Below are 13,032 nucleotides of genomic sequence, written 5' to 3' on the forward strand. Positions count from 1 at the left end.
ATGAGACCCGGAGAATAAGTGGGTCTGAAAATGAATGAATGAAACTGACCAAGAATCAGTAAATTGATCAGGATCCCCTCCAAAGTTTTATAGAATCCCCCATGATGTAAGCCTTACAAACATTTAAACCAAAGACAGACCTTACATTGTAAGGTCTATCTTTGGTTAAAATGTTTGTCATAAACAGTTAAGTACTTTTGCTATAATCCTGCCAACAGACAAACAAGCAATCCAATAAACACTTGTGAAAATGAGCACTGTGTGATGAAGTACAAGGCTATTTCCAAATACAAAATGTGGTAGCTAAAAATGCTGTTTGGCTCATAGCTTCGTCAAATCACATTAATAATCAGCCAAAAAGTTCAAGTTGTCAAGTTTAGTAAAGAAATGTAGAACTTAATAGATCAGAAAAGTAATATAATTTTTCATTCTTCCCAGATCAATATTCCAAGTACTGGTGCGCTGTTTTACTCAGTAAGAACAGTACCTTCACTCCATGCTATTCAGTGGTGGATCCTGATGTTTACTACAAGGTACAGCAAAACCTTCGAATGATGCCTTTAACTGTATTTAAAGTGGCTGTTATAAAGTGTGCTCTCTCTTGCAGAGATGTATCTATTCCAGCTGTAACTGTGAGAAGAGTGAAGAATGCCTGTGTGGAGTTTTCTCCTCGTATGCACAAGCTTGTGCATCAAAGGGAGTGTTGCTGTCAGAGTGGAAGGAGAACGTGTGCGGTGAGTGTCGTACTACGAGTCAATAAGGCCTAAGACATTTTCTAAATCTTGAACCTATTAACAGTGCTAACTCTCATCTCCTGAACCACATAACAGATAAATACATGAAGAGTTGCCCTGCCTCCCAGGTCTTCTCTTTTAACCACCAGAGATGCCAGTTAACCTGCAGATCATTGGCTTTAAAGAAACAGAGTTGCCTCTCTGACTTCCCTCCCGTTGATGGTTGCAACTGTGCTGAGGGCTCTTACTTAGATGACAATCAAATTTGTGTCCCTGTGTCCAAATGTCCCTGTTATAATGACAATGTCTACATCAAGCCTGGAAAGTCTGTCAACATAAAAAACGAGCACTGGTGAGTCAGTCAAAGCTGCAATGATCAATGATTTAAAAAAAAATAAATAAATAAATATATATATATATATATATATATATATATATATATATATATATATATATATATATATATATATATATAGTGTTTGCGGTGCTGGCACACAATTTTCAGAAATTCGAGATCAAAACTGCTGTACTGCTGTTGGATAATGTGGGTTCTGTGGAGAACCTTGTACTGAATTAGCTGATGGTTTGTGTTTTTTGTCATTTTAAAAGTATTACAACAAATTTCTGTCCAGAAATCGTTATCGGTGGTGATTGAAAATTCAGCCTTTCATTTAGTGACTGGTAAATGAATACAGTTAGTATTTGAGAAAACCCTGAACATTTTTGAGAGGTTTTTTTTAATTATTTGTTGGTAATTGTTGTAAGATAATTGGATCCACTGGAGTGTTTTTCTTAATTGACTCTGTCACGTGTGAGTACTGTAGAAAAAACATATAAAATGATTGCAGGTATAATTGAAGAAATTACATTTTTGTTTTATTTCTCCAGTGTGTGCTCCAATGGTGTCCTTAACTGCCAACCTCTGACTCCTAAACCATCAAGTCAGTTCTTTTTCTGTTTTCTGTTATTATTTTCACATGTTTTGGGCTCTTTCAGCATTGTATTTTTTTTGTGTCTATTACAGCATGTGTTGCTCCAAAAGTCTTCTTCAACTGCTCCTCTGCCGTAGCAGATGAGCTGGAACAGCAGTGCACACGAACTTGTTCCTACCCTGACAAGGATGACTGTGTAAGCGTTGTGCACACTTGTTGTATTTTGTACTTGACTCATTGCACCTTTTGAATCTTTACTGGTGCCATGTTCTGAACCTCTACCCCAGGACTCCTCAGAGTGTGAATCTGGTTGTGTGTGCCCTGATGGACTCCTTGATGATGGAAAAGGCTCATGTGTTAAGAAAAATGAATGTCCCTGTAATCACAATGGGCGTCTATATGCACATAGATCACAGATTCTGAACCAGTGCAACAAATGGTAAATAAACATTTCATACCTTTACCCTTGAATTTGATTTTTTCTAGATTACTGCAATGCCAGTTGATTACAAAAGATAGGTGTAAAATTGATGAGTCAGTTTGGATGTTTGTTATGCATTGTTAGGGTGGTGAAGAAGAAATTACAATTTAAAATCATTTTTCTGATAAAACTGAATTTTTATCCCCTTGTTTTAATTCTGTATCTGATATATTTAGCGCTTGCAAAAGTGGAAAATGGGCATGCACAGAGAAACAATGTCCAGCAACCTGCATTATTTATGGGAGTGGTCACTATACTACATTTGATCAAAAAACGTATACATTCCAAGGAAATTGTGCTTATACTGCTGTGAAGGTAAATCAAGCCCACAATAATCTCACATTCTCACGACTTCTGTTCATAAAGTTATTTTTAATCTCAAAATTACAAGTGTATCATATATAATGTCTGTCAATGTTTCCGAATGAACAAGGATTGTGCAATAAAATGGAACATATTAATTGACATTCAAACCCACTGTTATTCAGTAAAAATGTCTTTGCAGAATAAATGTAGTAACAAAACACAGGCTGTGAACTTTGGAGTCGTCACAGAAAATGTTCCCTGTGGATCAACAAGAACCACGTGCTCCAAATCAGTCAGAGTTTATTTAGGGGTAAGATGCAGTAAGATAAAATACATTAAAGAAAATAAAGGAAACTTGTTTTGCTGCTACTAACTGTCATTATGTTTTCATTGTGCTACAGCGAAACGAAATCAAACTGTTCAAGGGTAAATACCAAGAGCAGGACCTGGGCAGCGGTGCTGAGATTGAATATAAAATAAGGAGGGTCGGCTTATATCTGCTCATTGAATCCACCATCGGCCTGGCCATTGTATGGGATCGCAGAACAACAGTGAGAATCCTACTGGAGCCAAAGCACATGGTACGTCACAGGAACATTTCATTATTTATTCAAATGTAAGTTTAGAATTATTTTCTAAATCATGTTTTTTATTGAATATAATCAACAAATGTTGATTGCTGCAGAAAAAGCACATTGTATTGTGTCATTTTGAATCTTAACTGATTATGATTCTTGTTAAGTAGCAGATGTGTATGTACATTTGGTTTTACAGACTACCCTCAACCATTAACAGGGCTGGGCTATTGATATTTCTATTAATAATTAAAATACCTGCCTTGTCGGCTCCTTTTATGGGCAAAGCAAGGCAAGTCAAATGTATTTGTATAGCGCATTTCGTACACAAGGCAATTCAACGTGCTTTACATGATCAAAAAGTGCCACAGAAAAAAATCAACTGCTTAAAAATCAATAACAACATTAAAATCAGCAGCAAAAACATTCAAAATCATCAGTAAAAATATATGAAATCAGCAACAACATGACCAAAAATCTCCCTCTCAGTCATAAGTAGTAGAGAAAAAGAGTGCCTTTAACTTTGAGTTCAAAATGTTCACATTGGATGCTGACTTCATTCATACAGTAACTCTGGTCTTATCCACAGTTTAAGGAAAAAGTGAGGGAACTAAAAATCAGGAGACCCACCTGATTATAATAATACTGGTAACTGTTTTTTAGTTTTTTAAATCAGAATTGAGCATTAAGGCTTGCAGCGTGAATGTAGCCATAGTGAGGGAAAGCAATCAGGAAAATTAGCTTGACTGGTGTGGAAAGGAAGGACTGGGTCTAAAGGGACCAAATAAAGGGCAAACATACCATTAATATGTAGACAAAATAAAACAGCCAAACGAATCAGGAACTACAACAATGCAGAACCTGAAATGCTGAAATTAAATAAAAACGTAAATAAGAAGAGCCCCTTCAGGACTTAAACCTAAGACCATCAGAATAACAAGAAAAACTTTACAGTTACATGAAATCTAAACACACTCTTAATGGGAGGCAGAAATGTGAAGAAGAGTAAAATAACTAATACACTGCTCAAAATAATTTAAAGGGAACACTTTAAAAGCACACTTCTGGGTAATTAACATGTCAAATTAGGAAGCAACACTGATTGTGAACAAACAACAGGTGGAAATGAGTCGAACTAAGCAAAACATAAAGGAATAGTTCTACAGGTAATGATCACTGACCTAATTTTGACTTGTCTTGAGGAATTTATCTCCCACAGAAGTTGGATCTGCTGTGGCTATTTCCACATTTATCTTGAGTATAATTCTGAATCCAGACCTCTAAGGAAAGTTATTTTGTTTTCAATGCATTCCACAATGTAAAGAATAATAATAATAATTTGATAGATAATTTTATGTATTTATTTAGCACTCAGAAAAAAAACAACATTTAAGGTGCAAGGAGGGAATGAAGCCCAAAACAGCTTGTATAAGAGATCCACAAAAAACTTAAAATAAAGGATAATAAACAAACACTTATTAAATCATGAGACAGAATGCACAATTAATCTTTGATATATGAGGAAAAGTATTATATAAACAAAGTTCGCAAAAATTAATATCAAAAGACAAATAAAAGTATTGAACAATATATTAGCATGTAAACCTGTGTTCTGATAAATGTGTTCTATGGATGGTCAAAATTATATACAATGGAACTTATTACATTTTATATAATCTTATTGTTTGAGCAGTTGTTCCCTTTCTTATCCTATCACAAAGAAAAACTATGTGAAAAGTAACCAAAGAATTTTGTTCCAACAGGGAGAGGTCTGTGGTCTCTGTGGGAATTATGACGGTGACGGACAGAATGACTTCACCACTCAGAATCACCTGGTGGTCAGTAGTCCTTTAGAGTTTGGAAACACCTGGAAAATGTCCAGCAGCTGTCCAGATACAGAAAGCAGTGACAACGCATGTGAGGCATCACCTAATCGACATCAATGGTCTAAGATGATGTGCAGCATCATCACTGGAAACACATTCACAGACTGCCACAAAACGGTAATAAAAGTGTGGTTTATAGTTTTGGCGTTTTTGCTCACAATCTGATTGGAACATTTTAAAGTCTCTGATTATTGATGCACTAAACAGGTGGATCCAAGTCCGTTCTATGAAAACTGTGTAAAAGACTCCTGTGCCTGTGACAGTGGAGGAGACTGTGAGTGTTTCTGTGCAGCAGTGGCTACGTACGCTCAGGCTTGTAGTGAAGCTGGTGTCTGTGTTTCATGGAGAACTCCAGAGATCTGTCGTAAGTTACCAATTTAACTATCGTACCAGTACAGTGTTTATCCTTACTAGCTTTAATTCTTCATTTATTGAGCTTATTACCATTTTAAACATATATTGAAAGATATGCATTACATTAGTATCTATTATTTATCAAGTATTTGATACCCTTGTGTAAAATGTGCAAAATCTAAATAGGGCAATAAAAACTGGTAATGGAAACACCTGAAAACACCTAAAAAAAGTTTCTATGCTTTCATGAGGAGGTATTCAGACCTTTCCATATTGAAATGTATCCCAAAAGCTAAATGGAAACACTTTTTCCGCAATTACATGTCACATGACAAACCTGGTCACATGATGTGACGTACCTGGTCACATGACCAAATCTCTCTGAGAAAACATGGCGCGGTATGTGTAAGAGGTGACCCAGACATTTCTGAGCATTAGACTTAAACATTACTAGTGCCACATTGGACATGAAACAACAAAGGGATAAGTGAGTGTTCTAAGGAGGTTTGGCGTATTCGTCTTCCTACAGCGAAGTTTCACGGGATGAGATTTCCCGGAGGTTGCCAGGCTTCAATGGAAACACGTTCAAAGTACAATTATACTTTGTTGACATTTAGAAATATCACTTTTATTTTGTGAAAATCTGAAATGGAAAACGGCTTCTATTGCAGGGCAAACATAGACTGAAAGATATCAACTCACACTACCCTACACCAATTGACCTACTATGCATGTTTTTAGATGATGGGAAGAACACAAGCACAGGGACAACATGCAAATTCTACACAGAAAATAATCCATGTGTCCACCACAGGGTTTGAAACCAGGACCTTCGTGCTCTGGGGTGGATGTGCTAACCATTACACCACCACTTTACATGGAGAAAAGAGGTTTCCTCTTTTGGTGCTAAAACGTCTTAGTAAACATGCATTGTTTATTTTGAGTGACATGGAATGACCCTGATGACGTACTTGAGTAAACTGAGTTCAATAGTTCTCGCCTGTTTTGTACAGAGAGTTGCAGAAATTCAGATTTCATTATTAGTTGAGGTATTAGCCGTAGCCATGGGTGGGATCAATAGTTTTGCTGTCTTATTGGAGTTATTTTTGGAACTTTGTACATGTAGTTGTTACTTTTATAAGTTATTACTCTTTTTTGATCATAAATAATAATTCATAATTGGGAAAAATAATTTTTAAGAAAGACAAAAGTTTTTTTTAAAAATTTCAGAATTTGACCTTTAAACAGACTTTTTCATTTCTTTTCAGCGGTTTTTTGTGATTACTACAATCACCCGGATGCATGTGAGTGGCACTACAACCCCTGTCACACCCCTTGCTTCAAGACCTGTTTAAATCCTAAAGGAATTTGTATCAACCCCATACCCAACCTGGAAGGTAAGGGTTCATCCAAGGATATGCTGTTGCATCTTCATTCTGACATTTTGGGAAAAAATCTCTATGTCTTTTGACAGGTTGTTTTCCAGTGTGCCCTGATGATAAACCCTTTTTAGATGAGAGAAGCCATACATGTGTTAAATTATGTGCTGCAACTACTACGATAAGTACTCCAACTATAATTTCTACTATCCCATCGACTACAACTACTGAACAACCAATACCAACCTCATTCTCAACTCTACCAACTGTATTTACAACTACCACCGCATCACCGACTACATTATCTACCACTCAAACACTAACTACAGCTACAGTTACACTGAGAACTACAATCGAAACACTACCTACTATTACAATTTCCACAACCCCACAGACTGAAGCAACAACTGCAACTACTGTTTCAATCGCAACACCTGGGTTAACAACTCCAACTGAAACTCCAAATACAATATTTACAACCACAGCAACTGAATCAACATCTTCAACAGAAACCCCAACACCAATTTCTGCAACCACCCCTACTGAATCTACAGCTATTGCTGAATCAACCACATTAGCTACAACCACACCAGTTGAATTTACAGCTGCAACAGAAACTCCAACAATATCAACAACCATCCCCATTGTAACTACAACTATTGCAGAATCCACAACTACATTATTCACGAACACACCTGTTGAAACCCAGACAGCAATTTCTACCACCACCTCTACTGAATCTACAACTATATTATTTGCTACATCACCAGTTGAATTAACGACTACAACAGAAATCCCAACACCAATTTCTGCAACCACCCCTACTGAATCTACAACTATATTATTTGCTACATCACCAGTTGAATTAACGACTACAACAGAAATCCCAACACCAATTTCTACAACCACCCCTACTGAATCTACAACAATTGCTGAATCAACCACATTAGCTACAACCACACCAGTTGAATTTACAGCTGTAACAGAAACTCCAACAATATCAACAACCATCCCCATTGTAACTACAACTATTGCAGAATCCACAACTACATTATTCACGAACACACCTGTTGAAACCCAGACAGCAATTTCTACCACCACCTCTACTGAATCTACAACTATATTATTTGCTACATCACCAGTTGAATTAACGACTACAACAGAAACCCCAACACCAATTTCTACAACCACCCCTACTGAATCTACAATTATTGCTGAATCAACCACATTAGCTACAACCACACCAGTTGAATTTACAGCTGCAACAGAAACTCCAACAATATCAACAACCATCCCCATTGTAACTACAACTATTACAGAATCCACAACTACATTATTCACAAACACAGCAGTTGAAACCCCAACAGCAATTTCTACAAGCACCCCTAATGAATCTACAACTATTACTGAAACTGCATTATTCACTACTACACCAGTTGAAAGAACGACTACAATAGAAACTCCATCAACAACCACCCCTACTGAATCTACAACTATATTATTTGCTACATCACCAGTTGAATTAACGACTACAACAGAAATCCCAACACCAATTTCTACAACCACCCCTACTGAATCTACAATTATTGCTGAATCAACCACATTAGCTACAACCACACCAGTTGAATTTACAGCTGCAACAGAAACTCCAACAATATCAACAACCATCCCGACTGAAATTACAACTATTACAGAATCCACAACTACATTTTTCACGAACACACCTGTTGAAACCCAGACAGCAATTTCTGCAACCACCCCTACTGAATCTACAATTATTGCTGAATCAACCACACCAGTTGAATTTACAGTTGCAACAGAAACCATAACAACAGCAACATCACCAACCACACCTACTGAAGCTACAACTACAGTATTCGCCACATCACCCGTTGAATCAACAGCTACAACAGAAACTCCAACACCAATTTCAACAACCGTCCATACTGAATATACAACTTTTTCTGAATCGACTGCATTAGCTACAACCACACCAGGCAAATTAACAACTACAACAGAAACACCAATAACAATATCAACAATTGTACTCACTGAATCTACAACTACAACCACTATACTTCTACCACCAATTACTACTGAAACATCAACAAATATACCAACTGAATCAACAACTTCATTAGCAACTACAATATCCCTCTCAACTGCTGAATTAACAACTGAAACTCAAACAGCAACAACTACAACAGAAGTACCGACTACAACCACACCAGCAGAATCAACAACTCCCACTGAAACTCAAAATACACTATCTACAACAACACAATTTGAATTTACAACTACTACTACACCAACTACTGTATCTGCTACCACAATAAATGTTTCACCAACTACATCTGAAACACCAACAACAATATTCACAAATACACCGACTGAGTTAACTACTCCATCGACAGCTACAATATCCATCTCAACATCTGAATTAACTACTACAATAACTGAAACACAGGCAACAGCTGAAACTGCACTAACTCAATCAACAACTACAGTCGAAACTGAAGCTACAGCTGAACTGGTTCAATCAACATCTACAACTGAAACACCAACTACAATAACGACATCATTTAGACAATCACCTGTAACTGAAGTAGCAAGTACATTATCTACAGCCACATTAACTGAATCAACAACTACAATATCTACAACTGTAACAACAAATACAACTGAAGAACCATCCCAAGTTACTACACAAACTCTGTCAACAACTCCAACTGAAACATCAAGATCTACAACACCAACTAAATCAGCAAGTACTACTGAATATCCAACTACAGTAACAAGAACCACACCCGCTGAATCTACATCAACAGCTGAAACCTCAGCTTTGACTGAAACTCCATCCGTATCAGTGACTCCTACATTGCCATTAAACAACTGCCCAGCTTGGGGTGTAGTGGTAAGTCACTCATCAGATTTACATGAAAGAACACCTAAATTGTTTCCCCTTTGATTTGATGTGTTTGTTCGTGAATTAAGTTTGCAATCCTTGTGTGTAAAAAGTTCTTTGCTCAGGTTGAATTGTCCTTTGTTTTGTTTTGTTTTGTTTTTTCAGCAAAATGAATCATTTAATTTCTGCAACTGTACAGTGGCAACATGTATCGGGAACAATACATTAGAAATACTCCCATATGAATGCCCACCTATGACTGAAATAACTTGCTCTAATGGAATCAAGCCGGCTCTTGTGTGGGATGAGTTTCACTGCTGCCAACAATATGTTTGTGACTGTACGTGCTACATTCATAGACTTTATTTTTTTTATAAATACGATTATATGTATCTTCTTTTTTTTTACATTTTCTAGGTGTTTGTGAAAGCTGGGGAGGTTCTCATTATAATACATTTGACGGCTCGCACTACACTTTTCATGGGAAATGTACTTATGTATTGATGGAGGAGATATCACCTACATTTAACCTGAAGATTTACATTGAGGGTGCATCTTGTGATGACATTGTTGAAGTTGGTTCCTGTTCACGATCTATAATTGTAATGTATGGATCACTCGTTGTGAGATTAAAGACTACCAAAGTTGATGGAGCATCAAAGTTGGAGGTACAAATAGGATAACACAAAATTACAATTTCAATTTATTGTAAATGTCTATTTTACTTGATAACATATACAATTTGACAGTTCGGTTTCTTTAAATTTCTTTTTCAGGCATTGGCAAATAGTGATACCCTAAGGCTTCCCTTTGTACAGCAAGGTGTTGTAATAATTAACTCTGGCCTCAACCTAATATTAGAGATTCCTCGTCTGGAACTGTTTATTAGATTTGGAAGATCTTGTTTTACTGTGTTCCTTCCATTTCAATACTTTGGCAGAAACACACAGGGTCTTTGTGGTAAGCACTTGATAGTTTATTAACATTTAAATGCATAACACCACTCTAAAAACTTCATCAAATAACTTTACTCTCAGGAACTTGCACCAACAACCAGGCAGATGACTGTATGTTGCCAGGAGGTCAACTGGTAAATAGTTGTGCTGTCATGGCTGAATTTTGGCCTGTAACAGGCAGTGGAAAAACTAAGTGCAGAAAGCCACTTGCACTGCCTGTCAACCCACCTGAACCTATGCCTAAACCAAGTCCATGTAGAGACGACTCTGAGTGTGATCTACTCATTAGCAGAGGGTGAGCATCATGTAATCTTATGTAACAAACTTAGACGACTTTGAAACATTGTTACTACACTGTTACATTTTTAACAGCGTGACTTAAAAATGTATTAAACACCCTCTACAGCCCTTTTGCAGAGTGCCACGACCTTGTCGACCCCAGCAACTTTCACAGCAGTTGTGTCTCCGATAGCTGCAATAAGGTCGATCCAGTTGTAGAATGTGAAAGTTTGGAGAGTTACGCTTCAGCCTGTGCACAGGCTGGAGTTTGTGTCGATTGGAGACAGTACACAAAATTATGTGGTAAGAAACACTTTAGGTAAGAGATAAAGCTATATTGGAAGTACATTTTATAAAATAAGTTGGAAAAAAGTGCATAAAATCTCATTCTTTAACAGTGCTTGATTGTCCATCGAACAAAGTCTACAAGCCATGCAGTTCTGCTGAACAGCCAACATGTGAAGACAAGTATGTTTTTAAAGATAATATTTGGGGAAAAAAACTATGAAGTGGTTGCTGTGTAAAGACGTTTTCAAATCAGGTTAAGAGTAATATAAGAGAAGTGAATTAAATTTAAATCAGCATAACATTTTCAAACTACACCACTGTGCACAGCTTCTTGGTCATGGCGCCCCCTGTGGCGGACGTGTTTGCTTGTTCCACTCTTGGATAGACGCTTTTTCTTCTTTTTTGTGTGTTCTTACTGCAGTGCACAATTGTCATGGACTGCTAAGAGTGACGTGCAGTCAGGGTAGGCAAGGTAGGCGGTGCCTACCCAAGGGTGAATTGATATTTTGATTTGTTTTAATATTTTTTTTAGTTCAATTGTACTTACCGCGTCCATCGTGACTGAGGGATGTTTTTGTCCGGAGGGAATGACACGGTTCAACGTGGACTCTGAATTCTGTGTTAAAATGTGTGGTAAGTGAGACTAACTTTGTTGAGGCACATGGGAAAAAGTACTGTATATAGAGAGATTTTCAAATATATCGCAAAGTTTTGTTTTAACTTCCATTTGTTTGTGTTGTTAAAAATTATGCTTCTTTTGGGCAATTCTCGTTTAATGAAAAGATGGTTATGGTGTTGTTTTTAATAGGAAATGTGATTTTTTTCATGGACGTCATTTAGGATTATATTTAATATTGGTGTCAGGTAAAAGGGACATTCTACCAGAAATGTACATTTCTACTTCAAAAAATATTGAAGGAAAAAAAAAACATTCTTGCATCTGAACATTAAGTCATTTTAACGACATGTTCAACTATGATAATTCATGCTTGAATAAAACACATTTTTATACTAATTTCTTCCCTTCAATGTCAGGCCCTGTTTTATTCACTGTAACATTTTCAGGACAGATAGTGTACACTTCTGGTAGAATGTCCCAAAAAGCTGCTAAATGACAATTAAACTGTAATTTAACAGGTTGTCTGGATCCTGAAAACAATCCCCGAGAGGTAAGTCAGCCCCTGTGGCCTGTATTTCATAATGAAAAATTATTTCTAAACATTAAAATGTATTCTTTTAGTTCAATGAGCAATTTGAGTACAGATGCCAAGACTGCATCTGTGAGATTTCCAAGGTGGTGACTTGCAGGCCAAAGGTTTGCCCAGAACCAGAAACCGTGCGCTGTGTGGACCCGGGTTATGTCCTGGTCAACCAAACAAATCCTTCTGACCCCTGCTGTCTGGAGCAAGTTTGCCGTAAGTTTTATGAATTGCTGCATGTTTTTTTAACTTATAAAAGTGAGCTTGCTAATTTCAGTTTTTCTTCAAAGAATGTCAAATCACTACTTGCCCGGTCCCTAAAGTGAGCTGCTCAGTTGGATTCCGACCAATTCTCAGTGTTCCTGCAGGGAAATGTTGTCCAGAACATACATGTGGTGAGCTCATTAACTTATTTTATTCAAAATCATAATATAACACACGTTAGGAAGCTGATGACCACAGAAACATAACATGTTTTCTCTTTTAGTGCCAAAGCGAGTTTGTGTCCACCAAGATGTTGAGTATGAGGTAAAGGGCACCTGTGTGTACAGATGGTTTTAGGATTTCATGTCTGATTCTCTGTCTCAATAATGGCAGCAGTAAACCAACCTTTTTCTGTTTGCTAGCCTGGTTCTTCCGTCCCTGGGAATGAATGTGAGGACTGCTCTTGTACCACAAAGGTCGACCCCTCCTCGGGGGGTCTATTAAAAATTCTGTGTACTGTTCGCCCATGTATACAGAGCTGTGCATTGGTAAGC

General features: G+C 37.1%; 1 protein-coding gene across 3 annotated transcripts in view; it reads left to right on the top strand.

The window, feature by feature from the left end:
- Positions 1-13,032, top strand: part of LOC114464426 (mucin-2-like) — a 29,760-nt gene that overhangs the window by 11,534 nt on the left and 5,194 nt on the right. The window contains exons 14-39 of one of the 3 annotated variants that reach the window (XM_028448606.1): positions 439-533; positions 608-734; positions 831-1,086; positions 1,623-1,675; positions 1,759-1,862; positions 1,954-2,105; positions 2,324-2,462; positions 2,653-2,763; positions 2,855-3,034; positions 4,792-5,031; positions 5,122-5,278; positions 6,537-6,665; positions 6,743-8,115; positions 8,206-9,561; positions 9,718-9,892; positions 9,970-10,220; positions 10,329-10,512; positions 10,590-10,803; positions 10,915-11,090; positions 11,186-11,255; positions 11,608-11,708; positions 12,213-12,244; positions 12,316-12,490; positions 12,565-12,669; positions 12,762-12,802; positions 12,901-13,026. In XM_028448606.1, the coding sequence (XP_028304407.1) occupies positions 439-533; positions 608-734; positions 831-1,086; positions 1,623-1,675; positions 1,759-1,862; positions 1,954-2,105; positions 2,324-2,462; positions 2,653-2,763; positions 2,855-3,034; positions 4,792-5,031; positions 5,122-5,278; positions 6,537-6,665; positions 6,743-8,115; positions 8,206-9,561; positions 9,718-9,892; positions 9,970-10,220; positions 10,329-10,512; positions 10,590-10,803; positions 10,915-11,090; positions 11,186-11,255; positions 11,608-11,708; positions 12,213-12,244; positions 12,316-12,490; positions 12,565-12,669; positions 12,762-12,802; positions 12,901-13,026 (6,122 nt within the window). Of the gene's footprint in view, positions 1-438; positions 534-607; positions 735-830; positions 1,087-1,622; positions 1,676-1,758; positions 1,863-1,953; positions 2,106-2,323; positions 2,463-2,652; positions 2,764-2,854; positions 3,035-4,791; positions 5,032-5,121; positions 5,279-6,536; positions 6,666-6,742; positions 9,562-9,717; positions 9,893-9,969; positions 10,221-10,328; positions 10,513-10,589; positions 10,804-10,914; positions 11,091-11,185; positions 11,256-11,607; positions 11,709-12,212; positions 12,245-12,315; positions 12,491-12,564; positions 12,670-12,761; positions 12,803-12,900; positions 13,027-13,032 lie in introns of all 3 variants that reach the window. The other 2 variants (XM_028448607.1, XM_028448605.1) reach the window with 2 other exon arrangements.

This window comes from Gouania willdenowi, chromosome 6 (genome assembly GCF_900634775.1).
Source record: "Gouania willdenowi chromosome 6, fGouWil2.1, whole genome shotgun sequence".
In the NCBI taxonomy this organism is placed as follows: Eukaryota; Metazoa; Chordata; class Actinopteri; order Blenniiformes; family Gobiesocidae; genus Gouania; species Gouania willdenowi.